The sequence below is a fragment of the Opisthocomus hoazin genome, chromosome 6 (genome assembly GCF_030867145.1).
Source record: "Opisthocomus hoazin isolate bOpiHoa1 chromosome 6, bOpiHoa1.hap1, whole genome shotgun sequence".
NCBI classification, from domain to species: Eukaryota; Metazoa; Chordata; class Aves; order Opisthocomiformes; family Opisthocomidae; genus Opisthocomus; species Opisthocomus hoazin.
Genome location: NC_134419.1, coordinates 51,515,200 through 51,542,717, shown reverse-complemented (window position 1 = coordinate 51,542,717; position 27,518 = coordinate 51,515,200). Strand labels below are relative to the sequence as shown.

Here is a 27,518-nt window from a genome sequence, read left to right as displayed (position 1 = left end):
AATAATTTTCTTTTTAATAACAAAATTGTGTAGGCCATCAAAAAACTGTAACATTTGTGATGTATCCATTCCAACGTAAATATACTGTTAGCGAACACACACAACGCTCCCTTCGTAGGAAGAATTTCCAATTCATATATGAAATGTATTGATTACATGTTATTACATATAGTACACAATATGTGACTCATGTTCAATAATTTATAGTTCCACATGTACAGCTAGAACTTAATAACCTTTGTCTAAAAGGTTACTTCATTCTCTCCTTTAAATGCACCTCTTAAAGGCCTGACATCATTTTTCCAATATAGCATTATTTTTAGCTTTACATATCTTTTCACGTACAACTGTATTAAAAATTACTTACTCCCACAATAAAATCCATTTATTCTCCTTTCAGCTTTCAACATACTAAGGCCAACAACCCATAAAAATCTTTGGTCTCTTACACACTGTGAGGTATACCGTAACTGAGAGGCAAAAAACCCTGAAGAGAAAATTAGCATGTACAGGGTGTTGTTACTTTTCACGATTACAGCTTGCCTGAATATATAAGGCCATCTAAATTTTAAATTATACACATCACTTCAATTACAACATTATAGCTTAATCTGAAGCTAGCAATTACATTTTGTAAAATAAATTAATACTTCATTTTAAGAAGCAACAGAAGTCCAAATATCCAAAGTATGCTTTTGTCAAGTCGTTAAATTAATGCACAGATTTGTCACCTCTTTTCTCACAAGCTTTGATCAACTTCTTCCATCTTCTCAATTTGCCTTCACATAAAACTGTTCAGCATGCTACAAACAGCATTATACATGAGTCCTCCGTCATTTCCAGTCAGATATATAGAGCAAGACTCTGCCCTTCAATGGTTATCGCACCTTCTCAGTGGAGGCTTCATTTTCCACCACAGACAGGCCTTCTAAAACTAAAGTGTTTTCTTCTAACTGGTTTGCCTGTCAGACAGAAGAAAAATAATTACTGAAAAACAGTTTACATGTTTTATTTTTCTTGTCCTATTTTATAGGCTAATATTAAATGTGAAAACCAGAATTCATGGATTTTTTTTAAAAATCAGAAGCTAAATGCTATTTGAAGAACTCAAAAATTATACATTTTTTCCATTTCAACTGAATGCTGTATTACTATGTATTAGGCATAAAAGAAAGCATAATCAGTTTAATCATACGACACACACTATTAAGTACAATAATTACCAGATAATTAACAAGCTAGCACATAAAGAAAAAACATAAGAAAACCACATATTCTTTTGTATCTACACTAAGCCTGCTTAGTTCTAAGCTAATAATTCCTTTCTTGTAGGAATTCTGCACACGCACGCAACCCCCAAAAGAACTAATTCTTCGGGGAAGCCGTTCCCAAACTTAGGGGATATACTTCACATTTTCTATTCTATTACTTATTGAAACAATCAAAACTTTCATTTCCCACTTCAGAAGTTTTACTTAGTGCATACCAACAACAGGAAAAGACTTTAAACAGCTGTAATCCAAGAGACTAATGAATGATAAAACACTTCCTCAGATATATATGAATTTTAATTGTGTTCCACTATGAAACATGTCAAGAAGGCATAATCCAACATATGAAAAATATGACTAGTTGTTCTACTGTAAAAGCACAGGTGTGTTGCTGAATGCATTGTCCTCTATTATTTTAGACTGCCTTCCTTTAAGGAAACAAAATAGTATTAATTTACCTAGAATATAATACACAAAAGTGAAAGCTGCTAGCCTTCTCGTCTTTAAGAGCCAAACAAAGAATAAATTTCATCTCCACTGAATGCAAGAGAAAGACGGCTTTAAAAACTTCATGCACCCGTTCATTCATGCACAATCTACACAGTATGCACTAAATCATGGCTTGTGTAAGACAGAGGGAAAATAATGCAAAGGTACAGTAAAAAAAAATTACTCTGTCTCTTCGTTTTTAAGCACTTGGTATTTGGGACTCTGGAGGTCTTCAATGCTCTCAGCAATTGGCTTATTTAGTGTTTCTGGCAGAAGAAGAGTCAGGAATCCTGCTGACAGTCCACTGATTCCAAACACCACGAATGGTACAGAAGGACTAAGAGACTTCTAAAATAAAAAATCCACAGTAAAAACCAAACATTGTTTCATGCTCTTAATATATATGCTCCATATGAACTGCAGTCACAACCTACAGGCTGCAACTTCTCACTCCAGCAATCTGCACAATTATCCATGTATTGGTAGAACAGAGAAACCCAACAAATGTCATGTCATGGAAACAGCTTCATATGAAAACTGTTTCCGTGCCTAAAAACTCAGATACTGAGTGGGCCTTAGCAGTACGGAATGCATTATATGACAGTCATTTTACTAACAGATGAGTACTAACACAACACAGAACATTAAGTTATTTCCAAAAAGGATAAAATACTAGCCATTTTAAAACATCTTGTTCATTAATTCTTGAAACTGAATTAATTTTATTTAATTTTTCATAAAAACAACTATTTTTCAAGGATTATAGACTTCTGTGGTACCAAAATCAGCAGAGTGCTTTTAAGAGAATTTAATAAATCAGTTACATAAAAAGCAGAAAATAATCTTACCATAGATGGTACAAAGGGAGCCAAAATGCCCCCAAATCTGCAAGACATGGAACAGACACCCAAGCCAGCATTTCTGTTTCAAACAAAGGATGAAAGATTTGTAGTTTCAGAATATGTGACTGAATCATGCATGAACATGTGGCAGCACTGTCAAAACCAACTTATACTTTCTTTTTTTTTTTTGAAGTTATCAATAGCCTTTATTAAAAAAAACTTTAAAAAAATAAAAAAGGTTTTTACCGACCTCCAGCAGTTACTCCAAGACTTTCTACAACCAGCTGCTAGAAAGGTAATCACACCCTTTCAAGCCCTAACAAAAGCACTCTGTAGTTTGAACAAAGCAAGAGGTTTTCCAACCTGCCATACAGGGCAATTTAATTGGACTGGGATTGTGCTGGATGGGGAGTGATTTCAAAACTTGGCAGGATCTTCAGGCAGAGCAACCCAACATTGTCTCCAGCTCAGGCCCTCGACAGCAGCCTCTCTCTGCCCCCTCATGCTGCACAGATGGAAAGTCAGTGCTTACCTCCAAACAGAAAATAACTATTTGGCAGTGTGAAGCCTGAAAACATCTGGCCAGATTTGTCACTAGAGGGGCTGTTGAATTCTGTGCTCCCTTTAATTTTCAGACAAGTTTAAAACAATCTCATCTAGACTGGAATAATCAAAGCGTGAGTTAGAACCGTAGGATCCTCTTCAAAGAAAGTTACAAAAATCCCCAAAGCCTTTCATTTCCTGATCAAACACCAAATTCTCCCATCTCTGTATCACTCCTAACTACGGCATTTTACAGCCCCTTCGGAGACTGACATTGGCACCAGTCATCAGTGAGACACCAAGAACCAGCTCATGGTGGCTGCTCTCCTCCCTACATCTCTCGGTTGCTTCCTCTCATTCATCATCATCCTCAGTCACACCACTGAGCTGCTCCTGCTCACCCCGTTTCCTTCTCTTCCTCCAAAGACAGGAAGAGAGTGACAGGATTAAAGACGACAAGCAGAGAGGTGACACGGGTTGCCAGTATACCATAACCACCCACCTCCACGTCCCCTTCTTAATGGCCCTTTGCACGGGTTAAGGGAAACAGATGAGGGAAGGAGCTGATGAAAAGCTGGTGACTATGGTGTAAAAATAAACAGACACAGCAATGTATTCTCTCATCAGGTCCTCTTGGGAAAAGGAAAATAGCAACCCACGCTTCCTCACATTGAGGCAACATAAACCCAAACCCCATAGGACAAGGCAAGGCAGCTCCCCTCCCAATAAAATCCCTGAACAGATGAGAGATACCAGTCTGTGTACGAACAGTTAATTTAGAAGCACCCTTCTCACAGACCCTAAGCCTGTCGGTATCCAGAGGTTTGCTAGCTTCTTCTTGTCTGCTGAGAGGGCGTAGGGCAAAAGGTGATCCTGAATGCAAATTGTGTCATTTCAGTTCCAATGCAGAATGAAATTAGTTGTTAAAAGACTGTAGGATATCTTTAATTCAGAATTCAACAAAGTCTGGATTATCATAGAATCATAGATTGGAAAAGACCTCTAAGATCACCAAGTCCAAACATCCACCCAACACCACCATGCCTACTAAACCATATCCTGAAGGGCCATATCTACATGTATTTTAAACACCTCCAGGGATGGGGACTCCACCACCTCCCTGGGCAACCTGTTCCAATGCCTGACCACTCTTTCAGTAAAGAAATTCTTCCTAATGTCCAATCTAAACCTCCCCTGATGCAACTTGAGGCCATTGCCTCTCGTCCTATTGCTAGTTACCTGGGAGAAGAGACCAACACCCCCACCTCACTACCACCTCCTTTCAGGTAGCTGTAGAGAGCAATAAGCTGCCCCCTCAGCCTCCTCTTCTCCAGACTCAACGCTCCCAGTTCCCTCAGTCGCTCCTCATAAGACTTGTCCTCCAGACCCCTCACCAGCCTCGTTGCTCTTCTCTGAACACACTCCAGCAACTCAATTTCCTTCTTGTAGTGAGGGGCCCACAACTGAACACAGGACTCAAGGTGTGGCCTCACCAGTGCTGAGTACAGGGGCATGATCACCTCCCTATTCCTGCTGGCCACACCATTCCTGATACAAGCCATGGTGCCGCTGGCCTTCTTGGCAACCTGGGCACACTGCTGGCTCATGTTCAGCCAGCTGTCGACCAACATCCCAAGATCCCTTTCTGCCGGGCAGCTCTCCAGCCACTCTTCCCTAAGCCTGTAGCGTTGCATGGGGTTGTTGTGGTCAAAGTGCAGGACCCGGCATTTGGCCTTGTTCAACATCATACACTTGGCCTCGGCCCATCGATCCAGTCTGTCCAGATACCTGCAGAACAATGTCATGGTATCCAAGAGGGAAAATGCATTATCACCCAAGAACTGTTGGTAAGTATTCCTGAGGTGCAGGCACTGCTGACACCTGACCACCCACCGCCTGTCCTACCTTGCTGCCCCAGTTTTACCACACTTGCTAGAAGACCTACTCAACCTGACCAGCTGCACATGCTCCCACCGTCCCACAGAGAACAGCGCTGAGCTAACACCAGCCAAAACAGCTCTACAACCAGGGTAACCGCATCAGCCCAGGGCCCTGCTCCAGCCAGCTGGTCCCGCCGCAGCTGCTCAGCAGACACCACGTGCTGCGTGACATGTTGAGTTGCACTGCTCGCCCAGCGCAGGCCCACAAGCGCACAAATGCGGAATCTTCACTGCTGCTGGCACTCACCTTTCACTAATGCTCGCCAAGGACTGTGGTTCAACAGAAAGAATTATGGAGAGTTTCTTGCAAAGAAAGCCAGAGATCAAAAGGGCAAGTATTTTAAAGAAGTACCACCACTGATGTAAATGAAAATACAAGTTTCTCCAAGGAGAAAATAAGCAAATAAGCTTTCCAATGCTATCCTAGACAGTCCAACAACCCCACTCTGATTCCACCCATCCCATACAAGGATGCCATCATTTTACAACCATATTCTCATGAAGAACCTAAGTTTGTTTTTACATCTATACTACTAAAGCTTTGATTACATTTTGTTTCCAAAGACCACCTTCCTTTTTGTCCAAAATGCAACAGTAGTGACGTTTTCTATTTTTCATTTTTTTGTTCCCAGCAGGTATGTTTAAGACACCGCAAAAAGGAAAAAAGCCCAAAGCACATACACACTCTCCACTATGCAGCACCTCCCCATTTCTAGCACGGAGTGTACTTGTCATTCCTCCACGTAACAATTAACTTTAAAAAAAATGCCTAACAGTCCTTGTACTTTAAATCGTAAGTAGGCTTAAATAATGAGCAGTAACGCTGAAGACATTTAATTTTTCTGCAAAACGTCCCGTTGGGAAAAACATAAAAAAGTTTCTTCCACCTTCACTCCACTGCCTTCGAACGGTGCACAGCTACGCTCTGCTGCCAGAGCAATGCCAGGATCACTCCACAGCTTTGCAGAGCCCACCAGATGGTGCTGACGCTTTGCTTTACATTAAACAATTGCCCACCACTGCTTTTCTTGCATAAACCATAATATTTGCACTTAAAATGCCAGAGAGATAGCAAACAAATTAAATGCATGAATTGTCACATAAGGAATTTTCATATGTTTAACGTAATAGTTTGCCATATTATTAATCATGAATTGTCTAATAAAGTTGCTAATTTTCCAAACTGTCTTCACTATTACATTTTCTCCACTGGCGGTCTGTATCTTTGACACACATAGTTACTTTTGTGCCAGAATATTAGTGCAGATTCTCAAACGAGGTAGCAGTTTACTCGATTATTTTTTTTTTAATCTTCCTAATCACAAACATGCCGAGATACTCCTGCTAGGTATGAGCTGTCACATACTTGGCACCAAACACCAATGGGACTTCAGAAGACAGGGTAACATGAAACATGAGACCACAGTGAAACAGGGAAAAGCTGAGAAATTAAAACATTTTCAGATTCAATTCTCTTGATTCTCAACTCCAGAAAAGCAAAGAGGATAATAAAACAAAACCAAAAAACTACCCACTAGAAAGAGAGACCTCAGAGAACACAGAAGTCTGGACAAGGAGAATGCAAACAAACCCCCCACACCCAGTTTCAGTCAGCAGGCTTGGGACTTGCGTATTAAACCTACACCTCTGCCAAGAATCACAAGCTCAGTATCTTGAAACAGTCAATCCACCTCCACCCAAGTTTTACTGCAAAATCTGCATTCACAGTCTAGCTGTTATGCCTCCATAACATATGGGAAACTGTGAACCTCAAAAGAAAAACTGCCAATCCAAGGAGTCACTCATATTGCCTCCCTCTCCCCAAAGCCTTCAGTGTCCTGGAATTGGGTGATTTATGTCCCTATCCCAATTCCCTCTACGGGGCTACAGGACGCATCCACCAGCCAGGACGCGTTCCTACCACACACCAGCTTCCAACTTTCCTGCTCTCCCAAAGGAGGACTCAATTTTTGCAGTAGTTTTGCAGTTGCTACTCTTGAGCAGCTAGCGCAATATGGCTCAGATACTCAACACATGCTCTGAGTACCACGCAGAAAACCAGGTGGAGCCAAGATGGGGGGCGAGAAGAAGAGGACTGCGTGGTATTGTATTTTGCTATCTCAGGTTTATCTTGGGACAACAGGAGACAGAGAAACCTCAAAGCATTGGTGAGAACTATGAAAAATAAAGTAAGGTTTTAGCCCACTTGTTCATGAATTACACAGTGTAAAGCAAATTACCGTCTTACAGAAGCTATTAAAATTAGTTGCATTATGAATATTTAACTAAGTAACAATATAGAAAAGCATTTATTTTTCAGGAGGCAAACATGATCATATGGGAGATTTAAGTATACAGAAGGACTCTAAATAGCTCTTACTGCCTAGTCTATATCTATAATTAAGCTAGCATACTCTTCCATCACATCATTATGTTTGGTTTTGCAGCCTGTAATTTTACTCCCAAAATCAATAGCAGAAATGAGAAATATGGTACCTAGCACTGCAGTGCAAGAAGTGGATTTTTGTATTTTTATTCTGGATTCAGATGTGGTGGAAGTTGCCAAAAACAGCACAGCAAAGTGCATTGGTGCAAAACACGTGACTAACAGGAGAAGCCCTTTCAAGCGCTGGCAAGCTGCCTTAATTACAGAGAGAACTCATACTGATATTTCAGGTATCAGTATCGCTGTGCATGAAAAGTATTTTCATTTACCCAGAAGCTCTGTTAAATTACCTCAGTACTGTTGGGTATAGTTCAGATGTATAAATATACAAAATGTTGAAAGCGGCGCTGACCATCATTTTTCCACACAAAGCTAACGAAGTGGGACTGAGGAGCAGACCTTTCAGGAAAGACAAAACAAGCTGTAAGCGTAAATAGTCTGTTTTCTTACTCTTTTTTACACATCATTGAAAACATCCAGTCCTCTTTAAGAGACTGCCACACAAAAAACAACATTTCATCCATGTGTTTTTCAACTACAAGCACAAAAACAGTATCTCAGTTCTTCCCAACCATTTTAAGAGCTAGCATAAGAACAGATAGATAAAATTATGCTTAGGACAAAGAAAATCTGCCCCATTTTTTTTTTGGAAAATGTAAAACTACCGCAGCTCTAAACGGAAGGACTAACGCTTCCAGCTCTGCAGTCAGAATACCTTACCAGGTAACTACGTCTTTCGACAAGCACAAACAGACAACACAGCCTCTTTGACTAATTTATTAGATTAAAACCATAAAACTTGATTCACCTCAACAGTTTATTTGATCCCCAAGGACATCCTGCTGAGACTTAAAATGCAGCAGCTCTGTAATTGTAAAGAACAAATGCTAATGCAGCCCGGTTTACTAATAGACAAGAGTTTAGTTGGCTGAAGTGTGGATCTCTTAAACCCCCAAAGAAATTTGGCTTTCATTATCATGATTTTGGATCCATCCGTTCTAATAAAAAGAGAATTTAATATTTTAAGCACGAAAAAAGAACAAATGCTCTGATTAGCTGTATTTTGGGTTTTCTTCCCCAGCATGGAGTTCAGCACTTTTCGGCTTGGATCAAATGATGTTGATTAAGTACTGGGAAAATCTGATTGCTCTCAAGTGCCTTTCTTTTAATTTTGCCCTTGAATATTTTCAGTTCTATTCATCTGATCAAGTCAGATTTCAACTGAAGCAGAAATTCATTTGTATGGAAACTGAAATCCAGAAACTTGATTTAATTTCTTTAGCGTGATGCGTTTTTGCAGTTATTTCTGTAATTCATGCAAAACAGATGCAACGTTTTCATCCAAGTTCTCCTTTTGCTCAGTAAGAACTGGAATATTACATACAGTTGCCAGATGCAAAGGTGTGAACCGGGCCCTCAGAGCCCTGTGGGGTGCCATCGGAAAGACGGGACATCCCTTTTCTTCCATCAACCAAACACAACGCGATGAAGAAGAGATTTGTAATTCTCAATTGTGTTTTAAAGCTTGCTGTTTCTCTCCCAGGGAGACTTAAATTGAACACTACATATCCATATGTTAGAACTTTAACATTAGTGCACTTGGGAAGTTGTGGTCCTATATCAAAACAGAAGGAGGAGTCTGTCTAGGCAGAGGAATCGGCACTCAGAAGCTCAGGAGTGAATTTAAAGCGCACTGCCTTCTCCTGGTTCCCTCCCGATGGGGAGGCTGAGGGCTGGCCACGTGAGGAGTCACTGCGGGATTAGAAGCACACTGGAAATGCACTGCACACCAGCTTCTTAGTGTGAATAAGCCCAGACACAGTCATCATATTTTCCTCAGTCTTGGGTCATATTTTTAGCAATTCTTGCACATTTCATTATTTTCTTTACATATACAAAATATAATGCCTTTAAGCAGGAATGCACTTTCTCCTGTGGGGATTCTAGTGACCATTTCTAGGTCATACGCTAGGTCAAGCATCTTTAACACTTCTATTATATTCTGTCTAACACCCTTTCACCTCAACGCCCAGTCACAGCGGTATGCACTGATTCCACCTGAAACAGAACAGTCAGGGCAACTGTTTCAAACTTTGGTAAAAGGAAAGTTTTAAGCTTTTACTAAATTCAGGCATTAGAGTTTTATCGATAGGGATAATCTTCCATTGGCTGATTTTTGGAATTTAGGGAAGTGAAATGAGAGAAAATGGTAACAAATGGTTACCATCTTTAAGATTGTCTAGAACAGGTGTTACTCTGTGATTAAGTTTTGATACCATCAATGGCATTAGCAGTCTCATTTGCAGTGCCACTATGTAGATTCACTGTCTGACTGTCATCTTCATGGGTGAAAGTTCACTTAAACAATACTTTTGAACCTAAAGGAGTGCTTGAATTTACTTCAGAAAGATATCCATCAAGAAAGGGCACCTCTCAACACAAAATGAAATGTCCAACATTACCAAAAACTGAGACAAAATTGGTTTAAAGAACTGGAAATTTTCTTTCCTTCTTCAGTGGAAAGTGTATCAACAGAAGTCACAACAAATTATGTGTTCAGCACAAGCAGATAAATCTAAACAGAAGTTAAAATCTAGTTACTCCTAGACTAGAAGTCTCCTTTGCTTGTTATAGTATAAAGCAGACACAAAATACAGAAGATGTCTTTGTGCTTTACAGCAGCATTTGAAAGAGTATTACAGCTCCAATCCCTCTCTGCTGCCACTCTCCTCACCATCTTCCAATCTGATACACAAATTAACCGATGAGTTCTAAGTGACAAGGAAAGAGGGAGCTGAGGGATATATCAGTTTTTACTTAACCATTAAGAGATTTTTAGTCTCAAATTCAGTACACATCTTTAACAACTGAAATGATCTTGGCTTATTCCATAGGGGAGGTGACTTGGATCAGATTCTCATTCACAAGTTAGCAGAGTTATTTAGAAATCGAGTGAAGGTACAGACATGAGAGGCAAGTTCCCAATATCTCATTAAAATCTTAAATCCCTTGTAATAAAATCAAGGCTCTTGTCAATTGCTCCGAAGAATGCAGACTCGGACAAACGTAAGAAGTGTTCTCCTTAATAACAGGAGCGTCAGATGCAACAACCCTCATTTCATTCAGTGAAGTGACCCATCTGCATCACGCTGGGCACTAAATTTCTTTCTACTTAACTGGCACAGATCACTCCGGGCCAAGAACCAACTTTACTTTTGCCACAGTGGAAAGAAAGATGTTTTAATGGGATTAAAGTCAACTCAAGTGGAAAAGACAGAAGTTTTCCTGAAATTCAGCAACTCTTCAGGAATTATTACCCTATCCTGATTAGCCACTACTGCTTTTCTTTGACTTTGTTTTAAAATACATAAAAGGAAGTACAAAGAGCAAACTTGTTGGAACAAAGAAAGAAACTGTCTCAATAAAAGAAGCAACAAAATGTCTGAGGGCTTGAATTAACACAAGCATGGCAAATAGGATTATAAGATATTTTCTCAATCTCTATTTTTCTTCTGGAGACTTTTCTGAGATCAATTTGAAATGGATGCCAGACAGCATTTGTAAGTGTGAAGGATAAACACAACCCATGGAAGGCCACCTTGTAACCACATCACTGGTGTTCCTGGGTGAAAACACTGTTAAGACTAAAATGTTTCTACTGAAGCAATATTATGCAAAATAGAAGCAGAGAGTGGCCACTTCTGTTTGTCAGTGTCATATAGACTTATGAGTTTTCAATAACTAAAGTATATAATAGTATAATAGTATAACTGTACTTGAATGGACAGAAAAGTGAAAATACAAAACCAAACATTTGTGAATGTCACTGACAATGTTAGAAAAAACACATCTTTTGAGATGAGAAGTATCCTTGATGATACTCCGCTGTTACCACAAACTGTCCTCACAACTGTACACAGCAGAAGACTGAGAAAGGCAGCAAGCTTCCTGCCATCCCTATGGCTTCCGTATTGCAATTCTGACTTCCACTTCTAATATGCAAGTACAAAATATGGTTTTTTAAAGCTTTAATGGTTTGGGGTTTTTAATGATGAACTAAGCTTCTAATTCAGGAAAATCTCAGTTCCTATTTCTATAAATATTACATCCCACCAAAACAAATGTAAAATTAAGAATGACACCTCACACTGTGAAGATCCAGTGAAGCTAACATTACACTGTACTGCAATCTGGCTATGAAATCCAGTATTTTAAGGTAAACTGCTTAAGTGATAAATTAACAATCTGTACTGGAGACCGAACATGATAGCTTGGTCCAACCTTCAAAGAGCCAAGGGCTTACGGCCAAACTCAATTAACACAGTCAAATTCTGCCTGCAAATAGTAAAAAGCAATATAAACAGGACTCTGGCTCCCTGACCAGCCCCGGAAGGAAGAGACAGAAAAAGAGAGGGAGAGATGTAAATGGGTAGGGCTTTAGGCCCTGATAGACTCAGTCACGAAATACTCATTCAGTAGTTTTGTCAGCTTTGATCCGAATTAACAAACATCTGCTTTAGCAGCAGTACGTACTTACCAGCATTTGTTGGTAAAAACATGGTAAATATACAGGCAAATCCTGAAAATACCAGAAAGCATGTCATAGTTTTACGCCTTCCAGACCTAGAATAGAACACCCAGATAAAGACAGAAACAAAGTCCTTCAGTATTTTTCGAATTTGTCTGCAAAATGTCATCTAAAGTACACACATGAGCATTAATAACAGTTGTAAATTTATTGTACCTTGATAAGCGCTCCAAATCTTGCATTATTTTCCTAGTTCTGTGTACTGAAGTCCTCCCACAAAAGCTCTCCCATTTCTAGACAAGTTTTGATTTTTAAGTTATTGAATTTGTAGCCTTGAGAAGAACCCATCTACCTCAGCAACAAGAACTCACATAGACTTTTTTCTTCTCTGTACTGAGCAAGGTAATGGGCCTTATCACGAAAAGGGTATTACAGTGCATACACACAAAAATCAAATTAATATCGGTCAAGAAAACGTAATTCTAATGCTTCTTAATCTGTATTTCTTTTTTATAATGTTGCATAAATATATGCAGTTATGACAGGCAGTGAGACTATATGCATTTCTGTCTAATAGCATACACACAGAAATAAGAAAAGGCTTTTTCTGCTGCTTAGTCTTTTAAATTAGAAGCGAAAACTACAGGACAGAAAATCACCAGCCCATCTCTACATCTGCCACACTTAAATATTTCATAGCTATCTGCAAAGGACCACAAATAAAGATATTCTTAGTAAGTTTGCAGGCATGTACAAATACTATGCATGCTTAGTACTTGATGAACTCTCACAGCTATTTCTAACTGCTACCCCATGCTAGCAGAACTACAGTTCATCTATAACAAACATACAATGCTTGTTTTTCAAATCTTCTAAATATTTTTGCTACCAAAAAAAAGCTACACTTTCAGCACACCGCTCACCAAAACTGAAAGAAAACAGAGAAGCTGGCTTGTCACATTCTGTTTTGCATTAAGCACCTAACACTACACATACCCTTACTTCAGGAAACAAAAAGTTTGAAATTTACACTTGGTTTGACAAATAACAACGGGGAAACCAAACAAACAAACATTTAGAAAAAGACTTGGGCTGTTTGTGGTTTAAATGCATGTTTTTGACTTCAGCTTTTTGGGCCTGAGGTGAAGGTTGGCTGGCGGTTTTGCTTTTTAGCTTGACCAAGCCGACATCCCCACATGACTGGAGAAAATGGGATTTTTGCCACTGACCTTGGGGAGATCAAAGCATCACTACAAAGATACTCAAAGTGAAGGTTAAATGAAACCGTGAGCAGCTCTGGGTTGCCAGACTGATGGTTCAGCCTTTGGAAATAAGCACCCACATAAGGGATGGCTGCCAAATACACTGCAACATATGAAAATACACAGACAGCGACCATTCATGCCTCAGCGAAAACTGAATGGCTCTCACTTCAAAGTTCTCTTTGGAAAGTTTAAGTAAAAGTGAACAATGCCGAAAACCGCTTTCAGCTGCTGTTGGTAGGCAGTATAGAAACAAGTCATTCTGAACAAAACACGCAAGAAATCCAATATAAGCTACAGATACTTAAATAACTAGGCTACTTACATTTATTCCATAAAAGAACAAATTTTTTTTAATAACATTAATCACTGAATAGCTCATCTCTTGAGTAATTCAAAAGATGAACAAAACTAAAAAAGAGAAGAGGTAGAAAATCCGAGTCCCATTTCTGTATCAACTGCAGAAACCCCTGCAAGCCAGTAAATCCCCAAAGAATCAACACTATTTAGAAGGACAGTGAAGTATCTCACTGAGAAAAACATTAATATTTTTTCTAGGCTATCTACAAATATATGCAGAAAATTAGGAAGTTTTCTTACCAGGATTTCTCAATAAAAAACATGCAGAGGGGAAATGCTGGAACTTCTACAAGACCAGAAAGAACCACATTTAAATACAGATTTCCTCTTAATTCACCAGCATTTAAGGTTAGCCCATAGTACACAAAGCTGCAGACATACCTAAAAATAGCCATAAAAGTTATATTACTAACATAAATAGTCTTTAGGGCTAAGAAAGTATTTAAAAGGTAAATTACGCCAATTTATGAATTAGATATATTGAGTTACATGCCAGGAAGAGAACTCTTATTTCCCCTCAAAAGGGAAACAAGGAAAAGAGAATGGTTCCTATTTAACTAAACAAACTAACTTCTCGAAAGAAAACAAGTGCTCATATACAAGCACAGCATAACTTTCAGAATTTTCTTTTAGCTTGTTTTTTTCCCTAGATTTTGTAGCAATTCTAGTAAGACTAACAGTAAGCAGCTGATGCTTAACTGTGGCAAAGCAATCCCACGAAAAAAAATTACACGTACACCCACTGCTTAGCACAGAGTGTCTTCCTCAAACCTAGGGAAGGCTTCCCCAACAAACCTATTACCACTTCCCTTGGAAACAACTAAGCCCCTACATCCCCGCCCTACAAAAATTACCACGGGGCTGGAAAGGCCACCAGATATCACAAAGGCATTTTGCCCATTCCCTAGTCACTCCCTTACTGTCCAAGCAGAGTCTCGGCCAAGCGATGTAGGAAAGGCAGGAAAAGGAATGTTTTGCCTGACACAGGGGGAAGCATGTCTTCTGCCAGTCACAGCTGAGGGCAGCGTCTAAAGGCTCCCGAGCAACGGCACAAGGAGCTGAGTGACAGCTGCTGTGACACCGCTCCAACAGCTCTGTGCACTGTATCTTAACAGGATTTGAGACAAACAGTGCTGCCACCTCTTCTTCCAGCAGGTGAGAATGCCTTTGTGTCATTTCTCATCACCATAATTACTTATCTACCAGCAACCTAAGAGTCCAAGATGCTTCGGGAAAGGTGCTACTTAGCAACGATGTTCCTGCCACTTCTCCCACGACCTGCACATCCCTGCTCACCCCACACATCAAACTACTGTTTTTTCTCGTCTGCTCCTGACAATTGCCTCAAATGCACTGTTGAACTTCAGAGGGAAAACTTGTTTGTGGCATTTTGGATAAGAGCTCTTCCTTCAACAGATTTTAGCTCCAGCCAACTTGCAACAGCTGCTGCTGTAACAACCAACCCAGCACCCTCCTCACCCCAGGGGTTCCCTCTGTGCTGCCACATATTGTACATCCTCCTGCACTCCGAGGCGATTTTTCTTTCCACGTTGTACCACTTTTCAAGGCAGCACCTAATATAAACCTATGCAATCTGCATTTTATCTTGTCAACAGTTTTCCTCCACTGAACCTGTGTAACATGCATTTGGGCTCTTAACACCTACTCTTACTCCAGATCTCTATCACTGTCTAATCCACATAGTCCTTTTCTTCCTAAAACTGGTTCCCATACATGTCCTCTCAGTAATTTCTGCTTCAGCTTCTCATTTCACTCAACGTAAATATTACGTTCTCACCAGATTACTTCTTAGTAGGTTTTGAAGCGGTTTCTAAGTAACACAGTGAAATTAAAATGCAACAGCAATAATAATGAAACATCAACTTTACAACACATCATTTAAGATTATTATTGTCTGGCATCAACTGACAAATTTACGGTTTAGTTTTTGAGGACAGTATTTCTAAAAGAACAGGATGAAAATCTTCATTGTTTCCTCATGTCTGACGAACTCACAGCATCTCAGTGTCTTGTTATTACATACCAGATGTACATCAGTACGACGGTTCGCCACCGAAGGAGTGGGTGTTTTACTAAGTTTAGGATACCAGGTGCCAATTCATCCTTCCTGAAAGTTCCTGCACTTGGTTTTAATTTTAGATTTAATCTCTCTTTCCCATTACCAAGGGCAATATATTGCAACACATCTTCAGCTTCTGCCGTTTTCCCTTGGGAATACAGCCATCGCGGGGATTCTGGGAGCGTACTAACAGGAAAGAAGAGAAAAATCAATGATGACAAGTTCATTCCTATGAACAAAGCACTAAAGTCAATCTTCCTATTCCGCAAATCAATACTTAAAACAAAAAAATGTACCAGTACAAAACTCAGAGAAAATATTCCATTTGCACAGTTCTGCATACGAAATCCCACGTACCCTGATAATAATACAGCTAACCTTACAGAAGGATTGTTGGGAGATGCTTGACAAAGCCTTTGGTCATGTGAGAGGAGTTTAAATCTAGACCTTGACTTCTGCTGAACTGACTTCTTAGGAAACATTACACTAGCACATTCCAGGGGGCATCCCCAGTCCCAATTAGCTCAACAGCCAGGACAAAACTTTGTTTTCAAAGTTTATTTCAAGTTTCTCCATTACAGGAAGGGCTCCGAGTTGGAGTGGAGAGAAGATGAAAGAAACTTCACTGTGGAATTACTTGTTAGGCTCTCCACTACCTGCAGTAGTTCTAAATCTCTCACCGCCAAGTATGATCAGAATCTCATTGCTCACGACAACTTCAGTTCATGATTTCCGTTTTTTGCAGGTTATACAGTGTGCTGCTGCTTTTATATGAGCCATAAAATAAAGAATGGAATATTTTTAAGTGAACCTGTATCTTCTCCGATACTAACCAAGATATACGTCTTGCAACCAAACTTTCATTACTTCAGAGGACCCCAGTATTTTTAGTATTCGGGGTAAGCAATTCTATTTCCATCAGAAACACAGAACCATAGAACAAAATATATTATGCAGAACTTCCTTCCGCAGCCCAGAGGCTTTGTTTTCCTTGACTACAATGATTTTCTTTTTCATGCATTCTTTAACAGAACTCAGTTCAAGAGCAGATCTATCTAAAAAATAATTGAAATTTTAAAAATAATTGAAATAAAAATCAGAAGAGCTTTTTTCTATCTATGCTGTATGCTAGACATTCCCCATATTAACGTGTAGAAAACCTATGACACTAATTCTTCTGTTTCTTCTACAGCTCCCACTACTGATCAGAAGTATACATAGTAAATTACTTTGTATGTTAAAAGACTATTTTGTAACAACACAGGCCAGACAAAGTTAGCACTTAATTCCTTAAATACTGATGCATTTCACAATAATGTTTATTGTAATGTCCATGTAGGAATTCTAAATAGGAGCACGCCAGCACAACAGTGACAGGAACAGACACAAGAGACCTCAAAAGCAGGCTGATACATCGCGTATCATGCTAAAACAACAATACCAAGTGCTATCACTGATTTCCCTTGGCATGCATGTGTCTCAAAAGGCAGCTCTAGAATTCCTTGAGGATCACGTCCAAAACTTCTCAGGCACTGAAGGCTGCCTTGGCAGCACGCCGAGCTCCTGGCTGACACTCCAGCTCGCAGCCTCTGGCAGGCTTTCCTCCCCCCGAGCAGATCTGTAACTGAGTTTTATGGGACAGCTGGCACACAGCTGCTCTTTGCAATGCTGGCCACCACAACTGTAACAGCACACAGAAACACAAGCTCGTCTTCTGGGTAATGTTGACCTTCTGCTTCATTTAAAACCACTTCCTCCTTCACAATACAATTTTTTTCTTGCTTGGTTCACAAAACCGTACAGAAAAATGTCATCCTCTTATACAGCACTCTCTTGAATGATGACAAGAAAAAGTGTTAAATCACTGCATGTTTTTTCTTATCATTACAATGCATGTGAACCACTTACAAAGAAAGGAGGAGGAAGATGAGTCCTGGAGTATTCGATACCAAGGCAAGGTAGCGCCATTCTCTTACACAGTAACCCAGTAAAGCATAAACAGCAATGCCAACTGCAAATGTCAAATTAGTTAATGAACCTGAAAATACAAGACCAAAATGGTGACTACAGAAACTACCGGGAAAATAAAAAATTCTTAAGCAGAAGTCTGAAATTCCTAGCCCTGATGAACGTAAATAAAATACCAATTTTATGAGGTATCTTTACGGCCCTTGTGAAACCAGCTGGCTTCAATATATTACGCAATGCCACGGAAGAATAGCTTTGTATAATGAATGGAGAGTTGGGGGTTTTTTTTCCCTTTCAAGAATAAAGGTTAGTACATAGGAGAGAGCAAGAAATGAGCAGGAACCTACAGACTAAAGAGAAACCCTGAGGACAGGAAGGGGAAGTGTTGAGAGCGAGTGATTTACTTAGCTCTATTAAAGCAATCTTGAATAGAGGTGGCAGTCTGGAACAGAAATTGGAACCAAGTTATAGAAGTCCAAGGACCGAGTTCAGTGCAAAACCAGCTGCAAGCCCAGAGGTTTATTACAGCAGACTTCTGATGAACAAGCATAAATAAAAATGTTAAAAATAAGGGGTCAACTTGAACTCCACAAGCCTAACAACAAACCTTCCGCAAGACTAACCCAGGAGATCTTGTACTAACCCAGAAACTCTCAGCTACCGCCCACAAAGCCCAGCTCACAGCCAGCGCCTAGGAGAGCTGCTTCTACACTGCCAGGCTGCACCCAGCAGCTCCCTCTCCTCCAGCCCCTGAGCAGTTGTTCAGCACCTCCTTCCCAACAGCCAAGCAGAACTAGAATAAAGCACCTAGAGCACCAAGCAGCAGGGAACGGGCCGTCTCTTCGGTTCATCAGGAGACTGGCCCTGCAGGAAGACAGGTTGGGAAGAGCAGAGACAGACAACGGAGCACGGGGGAAGGACGGGTGGGGGAGAGAGAGGGTGTGAGTCAAAAAAGTGAACCCAGCAGAAGAGGAAAATTCAGTACTTAGAAATAAAAGTGGACAGATATAACTAAACCACAACTGTCTCACACATACCCGGGAGTCCAGAGGAGAAATGAGAAAAATAGCAGAATAAGGTAACTGAAGAAACAAGAGAGACAGAAATCTGGTCACAGCCACAGCAAGTCAGCATTTGGACCAAGTTTTTCCCCACGTTGCACTAGCCAACAAGGCGTTACAGTCTGAGCTACTCCAGTTTTACAACAGAACGACATGCAAGTGCTAGATTTAAGCCTTGGCAGTGACATACGAAAAAGGACATTTAAAAATACTGGATAGCCAGCACGTTCAGCAGTGGAAAAAACCACTATCCAGGCACTAAGCCGTTTGGTGGGGAAACTTCAACAAACGCTTTCAAGAATACGCTCCCAAGATACCACACAGCATCGTTCAGAGGTTGGCAGGATCTGCCAAAAGGTGTATTGTTTTTTTTTAATGGAATGCAGTGTACAAATTGGGAAATGTTAGGAATCAATGTAACAATTTTAAAACCTCAGTTGTGCTATTTGTCAAACAAACTCAAACTCGTCTTCCTTACTGAGGCATCATTCCCACAGAAATCAGAACTTGGATGAATCACATCACACCTATTTGACTTACGCTACAAACTGACTTTACTCGGCACAAGTGTAAGAATTTAAAATATAAGGTATTGATAGTCAGAACAACACGTGGCACAGTAAAAATGATTAAATATTCCTAAACCCTACCTGTAAATGACCAAAATGATTTTCCTACATATTCTTGGGTTAGGACAAAAGACACAAGAGCCGTTCCACCATTCACAATTCCAACAAAAAAACGTGAAACTGCAAATACATTATAATTTGGAGCTAATGCTGTGACATACCCCAAAACGACATCAAAAAATAGACCTGTAAAGAGAGAATAAAAGGTAACTAGTACTTACGCTATGCAGCTTGAACTCAGAACAAAGGCAGGGAGCACAGTTAGTTACTGACTGTAAGAGTAGTCTGTACGAGAGTACTCGTCTCTAATCTCTCACATTTGGCTTTCTGAAGTCACACCATATGAAAATTACAATCATCTTCAAGTCACGCACATGAAGTGTGCGATGCCAAGCGTGATGTTTCCCTGAGACAACACTATCATTCAACTAAAAGACCCTTCGGCTGCAAACGCAGCTGGAAAACAAAACACCATGACATGAGTAACCCACTCTGAAGATGCTTAGGGAAATCATTCTTCCCCACCCCCTCCCTCCTCAAAAAGCAAATTATTTTTATTGGAGACAATATGGTCAGACAACGTGTGGAACACTGTGCCCAAACAGTGATTGTCACGGCAAAACCAGGTTATTTTTCATCTCCCGTTGATAGTCCAGTGACCACTATGCTGCCCAGCACACTCATACTAATGAATGTTAGTGCTGCTCTACTCCGAGGACAAGCTTGCACAGATCTTCGACTCTAGAACACTGATGCAGCAGGGTGGCTCAAGGGAAGCCTCCAGGCACGGTGGCCCACGGGCAGAAAAGAGAGAAATTTTGTTACCCACATGGAATGCTTCAAAAAAAAACCTTTTTAACAATCTTACCTGAGATATAGACTGGTTTCCTGCCCAGTTTATCTGACAAAGGGCCAAATGAGATATTTCCAACAAGCAATCCAGCAAAAAATAGGGATGATGCAAGGCTCACTTTGTAGGCTTCTTGTTCGATTAGGCACCACTGTCAAAAAAAAAAGAAATCTCCTTATTGTTAAAAGTATTAACACCAAGTTGCTAGCTTCCTCAAAAATAATAAAAATCTATCCAAATTCTTTTCTTGTCATTTCCCACTTCTTGCTTTATATCCAACCAAAGTTTTGTTCAAAGTTTGACAGGTAACCAAACAGTAGTCATATTTTCTTCCTAACAGACTCTCGCATCTCTACCTCCTCTTCCCCAAGAAATATCATTATAATATATTACAAGCTTTCAATTTGCTAAGTATAATTAGTTGCACTCCAATTCCCACCCTTTGACAAGGCAACTTACCTTCAAGTTAAAACAAGAAAAGTCTGCACTGTTAACAGCTTAGCCATTTCAATATTGAACGAGCTTAGCCATTTCAATGAACAGGCAATAAAAATTATTCGTGAACAAGAATAAAGCACCTTCACTATTGAAGTACGTAGAGTCAATGCTGTGCAGCTGTGCTTCCTGAACCATGAGTAGCCCCTGGTGCCCTTCCTCCTTGTACACACGCCCAGTTGTTGAAGAGAAGCAGGAACAGATTAAGGCAAGATGTTCTTGTTTTATACAAACTAAGACCTACTTATTGACTACTCATTGATAGTTTAGTACCTTACTGTGGACATGTATTTATAATCAAACAGAAGTTAGAAACAAATGATTCGTTTCTTTATAGTATGTACTTTCTACCTCATCCAAAAGCTAAACTGAGCCATCATAATCAAAAGTTGTCAGAAGAGAATAAGAAGACCTGACAGTGGGTTGAAATCGGAATGAAAGTAACACTATTTCCCGATGGGGCAAGGCACACAGGACCCCTGCTACAAACAAGGAGAATCAACACTCATAGAAGCGCACTGTTGAAATGACAAACACTGCTGACATCATGAACTTGGGAAAGAATGGCAATCAGAAAATCTTAAGTGATTATCCAGTAAAATAATTTAACTAAGTCAATGCAAAGCCTTAGCCAAAGAAATACTTCATCATTATTTAAGTACTTCAAATAATTCCCAGTGTATTTACCAGAAAATTTACTTTCATAAAAACGGATGAGTGCCATGCTGACTTTTTAAATGACATGTGCAGTGTGTCCTTTGGGGAAAGTAATAAGGCTCCTAATCCCATTTGTTTTTTTTAAAAAAGTAGAAGGGTTTGTGTTTGTTTTTTTAAAAAAAAACAATAAACTAATGGAAGAGGCCCATGACCAAAATCCAATACAGCAAACTAGGACCTCAGCCCTGAAGTGTCTGCCTTGAATTAATGCAGATCCCCAAAGAGCATTAGGAATTTACTGCAACTTTTAGTTACAGCAATCTCAAGAAACATACGCTTTTACTCAATTTGAACTCACATAGTGGCAGAGTAGAGAGAAGACACGGCTCCACCTGCCCAGTAACCCACCAGTTACCTGCGCTCTACCCACCCAGCAGCCTGCAAGACGCAGGCGGCAGGAGCAGGACAAGATCCAATGTGCTAACAGGACACCGCCTTCAGTGCAACGTACCCAGTGTTCCAGCACTGGAAGCTCTGGAACAAAACTCAGAGTTTTGGGCGACTTCTAGATACACTGGGAAGGTAAAACTCCTGTGCTGCAGCACTTGCAGCTGGTTTCTACTATACTTCACTGGGTAGTAGACTCTACCCTATTACACTGGATAAAGACGTACCCCGAAACCTAAAGTTTCTTAACTTTCTGAGGAGACTTCAACAATGAAATGTTCCTGGGCAGAAATCCTCAGGAAACTTCAAGTATAAAAATACCACAGGCTGTGCTCTCCAAGGCATAGAGCACTGCAGGCACAAGCCCCTCTTCTCCGTGCTAGCACTCCACAGCATACAAACTCCAAACTCCCAGTTCTCATCTGCAGAGTGTTTCAGGCTGATAGAAGAGACAAAACAACTTTATGCTCCTGGATATAGTTGTAGAAATCAACTTCTCAAAGGTAAAGGATCATTTCTGCACCAAATGTAAGACATTCCTGAACTCACCTTCTAAGGACCACCATTTGTTAACTAAAGCAGGGGACGGAGGTGATGCCAGACCAAGAAGCAATTCTAACAACTGTATTTTCCATGAACCAAGCTTGAGCTATTAGGAAGTCTTAGTTGTGCCAGAATTAATTACAATGGCTAGTTCTTGAAGCAGAACTGAAGAGCTGCTCGTAAGTTTTGTTAAGCTCCAGAGCAGAACAGCGCCCTGCCAAACCAGAAGAGAACGGAAAATATTTACAGTTTAAGTTCCATCACCAAAATGAAGGAAGTAACTTTACAAAGGCCACTTCCTCTCTCAGGACAGAACATGAGAAAAGATTGCTTTTGCAGCCTGTTACTTAGGGTGCTTAGCGTGTCACTGCAAGATGCTCGTATTTTAACAAGCCTGATACAATAATGTGCGAAGAATACAACTTTTAAAAGAATGTGTCTATCATCTACTCTATTTGCACAAAATGAACTTGTTAAGTATGTCAAAATTAACTGTAGCTTGCCAACAAAAACGTTGTCAATTTTGTTATCACCAAAACAGACATCCTCTCAGCTCTTTAAATCCACGTGGTAGTTTCATTTAGTTACAAGACCATTAGCATACAGCAAAACGTTGGCCAGCATCTAAGGATTCCATGAAAAGACTATTAAGAACATAATTAAAAAGATCTTACAACAAAGTTACTGGAAAGAATGGGAATATAAATTTGTTTTGATGAGTCATGAGAATTACTACATATTTTGCAGACACTGACTTTACATTCAAAAACACAGCATTAGTTAAAATTTGATTTTATGATTTCTGATCATAAATCAAGCACTACCCCCTATCACGCATCCTGCTGAGAGTCAGAAGCTGAAGGGTGATTTTGGAACAGGCTAATCAAAAAAATCTATGTCTGACAGAGGATATGATCCAATATTGCATCATTCCTTCTTAAGTCTAGTCACTCCATTTTTCCAAGAGAAACATTACACAGTCACATTTGGCATAATGGGAAGGAAGCAAAAATTTGGCACCAGCTACACCAAGTGCTAACCTGTCTTGTATGAGTTTACTGACAACCACTCCAAGAATCCAATCAGCAGAACCCTGACAGTGCACACTGCAAGCCAAGCCACCCACGCAGTCTTTTTTCTGGCACTGGCAGCGATGTTTTGGTCACTCCTGCTCGCCTGAGTGATTATAGCCCAGGGACCAGTAAAACGCAAATGCAGTTTCTTGCGTGGAATTCACAAGGCGTGAGGATGAAGGGTCAAGCTTCTCGTCCCACTCAGCAAACTTCAACATGTTCCATCTCCCACTCTCACCAGACACTAAAATACCCAGACATGTGGTGTGCGAGTTTCATTTTCATACTAGTTTTAACCTTTAAGATATATCTTCTGAGAGAAACAAATGCAACTCATGCACAGCAGATTGTGCAGCCACGACAAATTGAACCTTTTCTTGGCAGAAAACAGACATTAGGAGGGGCACATCCTAAACTCCAGTTATAAACTGTACTTAAACGAACATTTTTCATTAGTAATGACTTTCTACAATATCTGAAGGTAAAGAAAACTGAAAACAAAATAAAGTTTAACCTAAACTAATAAATACTATTTACACTAGGAAAGCTAAACTAATAATTTAATCATATACTTTCAGATTAAAAAATCACAGTAAAATAAAAAGCCAGACGGGTGGGTTCCAATAATTTTAGTAGCATAAACAAAACATTACACTAAGGCCTGTGCAGCTTCTACAAATGCCACGTCTTGCACTAGCGGCACAAATCCCCAGAAGAAAAGAAATGGATAGGCGCGATGGAAGTACTTGCCTCAGTTACTATTGATGTGAAGTTGCCTGCAAAATGGATACGTTTGGCAAGCTCAGTTCTGCTCGCTGGAATTCCTTCGTGGTCCGTATGATACTCGGGCACAGCTCCCACAAGCACAATGAGCATCGACTGACAAGCCACGTATACCTTAAAAAACAAGACACAATCATGTACCCTAAACAGTGCAAAGGAGAGCTGGTGGAATGCTGTAGGCTTTTCATTACAACAATTAACAATTTCCCTTTACTCAGCATCACCAACCAAACGCAATCAGCCTTCTGCATTTACATCCCCCGACGTGATCATTGAGGCAGCTGGGAGCAGTGGGTACCACTCCAGAGATCCCGGTGCGCTTTCAGCGAAAGCTGCATCTTGCCATCCTCCTTCTGGTTGCGAAGTTGTTCAATTTGTTCTCGCTGTTTTGTAGGCAGGCGCAGGAAAGGAAGGTGTTAAGAACTTCATAATAGTTTCACACAGCTGAGATCTAGCCCTTAGGCTAAGAGTGCTATCATTCTCTTTTAAAAACATTTTACTTGTTATACTCAAAGAATGTAACCTGCAGGGACAAGTTTAACAAACAAAAAAAGATCATATTTATAAAAGTCTCTAACAGTTCCTTCCATTGCAGAGACTGAAACTTTAACCTGATCATTAGGAAAACAACAATGTGCAGGAATGAAGGAGATTATCACAAAGAAATCTTTATGAGAATATTATTCATCTTACAATCACAGAATAGTCAGGGTTGGAAGGGACCTCTGGGGATCATGTAGTCCAAACCCCCTGCCAAAGCAGGGTCACCTACAGCAGGCTGCACAGGACCTTGTCCAGGCGGGTCTTGAATATCTCCAGAGAAGGAGACTCCACAACCTCCCTGGGCAGCCTGTTCCAGTGCTCCGTCACCCTCAGAGGGAAGAAATTCTTCCTCATGTTCAGATGGAACTTCCTAGGCTTCAGCTTGTGCTTGTCCTTGTCCTGTCGCTGGGCACCACTGAAAAGAGCTTGGCCCCATCCTCCTGACACCCACCCTTAAGATATTTATAAGCATTTATTAGGTCCCCTCTCAGTCTTCTCTTCATCAGGCTAATGAAGCCCAGTTCCCTCAGCCTTTCCTTGTCAGAGAGATGCTCCAGTCCCCTCATCGTCTTCGTAGCCTTCTGCTGGACTCTCTCCAGTAGCTCCTCGTGTTTCTTGAACTGGGGAGCCCAGAACTGGACTTCAATATGGGCTTCAACATGTTCTGAATGTCTTCTGGGCTTTGCATGCAATTTATGTTTTTCCTAACGTAAAATAACATTATCCTTACGCACACGTGCGTCTCAGCCATTTTCAGCGCGTTGCCATTGATGGAACAGTTGGGCACCCGGAATGGCTTCCGCCACCGGCCCCGCGGCACTGGGTGGTGCCTGGGTGGGACGTTGTTTTCATGGGCTGTTTCATTCCGCGCTTACCTTAGACGTCCTTGCAGACAAAAAGTTATGAACAAACACCTGCAGCCAGCACAGCCTTGCTCCGTCCCAACGATGGCCGGACCGCGCGGGCAGGGCCGCGCTCAGGGGAGGACGGCTGCCAGGGAGAAGCTCTGCGAGCCACGCAGCCGTTTGCACGCGGGGGCGTGGACGCTGCTTGCAGACAGCACCCTGCACACCACCAGAGACTTCAAAAACAAAAAAACATCAGCAAAAAATCCCCTGCGGCTGCAGCTGGACTCCGCTCCCTTCCACTCAGCGGAAGCTCAGAAAGCAGGCTTTAAAAAACCGGAGCTGTGCGCGGGAATACGGAGAGCAGCTGGCAAACTCCCCCCGGGCGGCACCGGGGCGAGGCAGGCGGGGCGGACACCGACCGGCCAGCGGGGCGAGGGCTACACCGAACGGCCCGGAGGCAGCCAGCGGGGCCCGAGGCCGCTTCCCGCCCGAACGTGAGGGGAGGGGAGGGAGGGCGGGAAGCCGCGGGGCGGGGGCGGAGCGGCGCGGAGCGGGCGGACCCCACCGGCCCGCAGCCGTCTCCTGAGGGGTGCCGGGAGGGGGGGGGGCGAGGGCCGCGCCGGCCGGGGAGCGGGTGCCTCACGGGTACGCTGCAAACCGGGGGAAGGCCCGGGAGCGGCCCCCCGCCCTCAGACACACGCCGGCCCCCGGCTCTGCCGCCGCGCTCAGCCCGTCCCCCCTCCCGCGCACCCAGCCCCGCACCACCCGCACCCCGAAGGCCGCGGCCCGCTCCTCCTGACCTGCAGCAGCACCAGGAAGGCGGCGAGGCGGCGCTGCCCGCGGCCGAACTCCCCCGCCGCCCCGAAGGCCTCCTCCAGCCCCAGCGCCATGGCCCGCCCGCAGCCCGTCACCACCATGCCGGCTCAACCGCGGCCTCACAGGGCCTGCGACCGCCTCCGGGGACGGCGACTGCGCCTCTGCCCCGGGCAGCCTGCAGACGGTGGGACGCAGTCTGCCCCCCAGCACAACGGCGCTCAGAGCTGCCGCCCCGGAGAAGAGCAGAACGGCTCAGCACCTGCTCCGGAGCTGCTTTAAACCTCCCTCTCCCAGGACCTCGATTTTAATAGAGGCAGCAGGATTTTTCATCAGGATTTAATCTAGCCTAGATAACTGCAGGCTGCTACCGAAGGTTAACTCTGCTCTGCAGCCTTCTCCCCAGGCTGCTGCCTGTGGCCAGGTCTGGCCATTAGGCGCCTACAGAACAAGTCAGTTCTCCTTGCTGATTCAATAAAACAAACTACCATAAACCCTCTGTGCACCGTGTGGCTCTCATCCAGTTTGCAGAGTGGCACCTGAAAGCTCCACGCCCTACAGGCAACAGGCAAAACCCCAGTTACGCTGGCAATTCGAGTATTAAGAACAGAGACATTGACTACTATTAATTAGACCTGGGGAAAAGGGGGTTGACAAAAGCACAGCAAGTGGCCTTCTTTGGTGTTACACCTTCAAGGCTGTAACACACCTGGTTATGCTTGTGTTATTCCTACCATTACATCTGAAGATGCAGCTTTACCATTACACTGGCTTTATAGAGGGTTTTTGTTTTGCTTTGGGTTTCTTTTTTCTTTCTCCCCAGTAAGCCCTATTAAGAAATTCTTTCCTTTGAGGCAGTAAGTTAGGATCACCTCCCCATAGTATCCTGGGGCTGTTCAGCCTGGAGAAGAGAAGGCTCCGGGGTGACCTTATAGCAGCCTGCCAGTACCTGAAGGTGCCTACAGGAAGGATAGAGAGGGGCTTTTCACAAGGGTGTGTAGTGATAGGACAAGGGGGAACGGCTCTAAGCTAAAACAGAGCAGATTC

At 41.8% G+C, this 27,518-nt stretch overlaps 1 protein-coding gene across 3 annotated transcripts; it reads right to left on the bottom strand.

Moving 5' to 3' along the window:
* Positions 1-37: 37 nt before the first annotated feature.
* Positions 38-26,727, bottom strand: LOC104335014 (solute carrier family 22 member 15-like). 3 transcript variants are annotated; one of them, XM_075423087.1, is made up of 12 exons: positions 26,459-26,727; positions 24,235-24,381; positions 20,288-20,420; positions 19,441-19,605; positions 17,670-17,799; positions 15,726-15,947; positions 13,922-14,062; positions 12,069-12,154; positions 7,822-7,930; positions 2,609-2,681; positions 1,945-2,108; positions 38-962 (listed from the first exon to the last, which is right to left on the bottom strand). In XM_075423087.1, the coding sequence occupies exons 1-12, from the start codon at positions 26,573-26,575 to the stop codon at positions 950-952; spliced, it is 1,500 nt and encodes a 499-aa protein (XP_075279202.1). In that variant the 5' UTR covers positions 26,576-26,727; the 3' UTR covers positions 38-949. The 3 variants fall into 3 exon arrangements, with proteins under 3 accessions (XP_075279202.1, XP_075279204.1, XP_075279203.1); XM_075423089.1 differs by lacking the exon at positions 26,459-26,727 and adding an exon at positions 25,686-25,710 and having other exon boundaries at positions 24,235-24,650; XM_075423088.1 differs by lacking the exon at positions 26,459-26,727 and adding an exon at positions 24,496-25,001.
* Positions 26,728-27,518: the final 791 nt, after the last annotated feature.

What these genes read in the sequence shown, in the direction of transcription:
- LOC104335014 (XM_075423087.1), bottom strand. Translation starts at nt 26,575, where the DNA reads ATGGTGGTGACGGGCTGCGGGCGGGCCATGGCGCTGGGGCTGGAGGAG. An exon ending in TCACATCAATAGTAACTGAG is followed by an intron (nt 20,421 to 24,234) that starts GCAAGTACTTCC and finishes TTTTTTTGACAG; the next exon opens with TGGTGCCTAATCGAACAAGA. An exon ending in CTATACCCAACAGTACTGAG is followed by an intron (nt 2,682 to 7,821) that starts GTAATTTAACAG and finishes TGTTTGAAACAG; the next exon opens with AAATGCTGGCTTGGGTGTCT.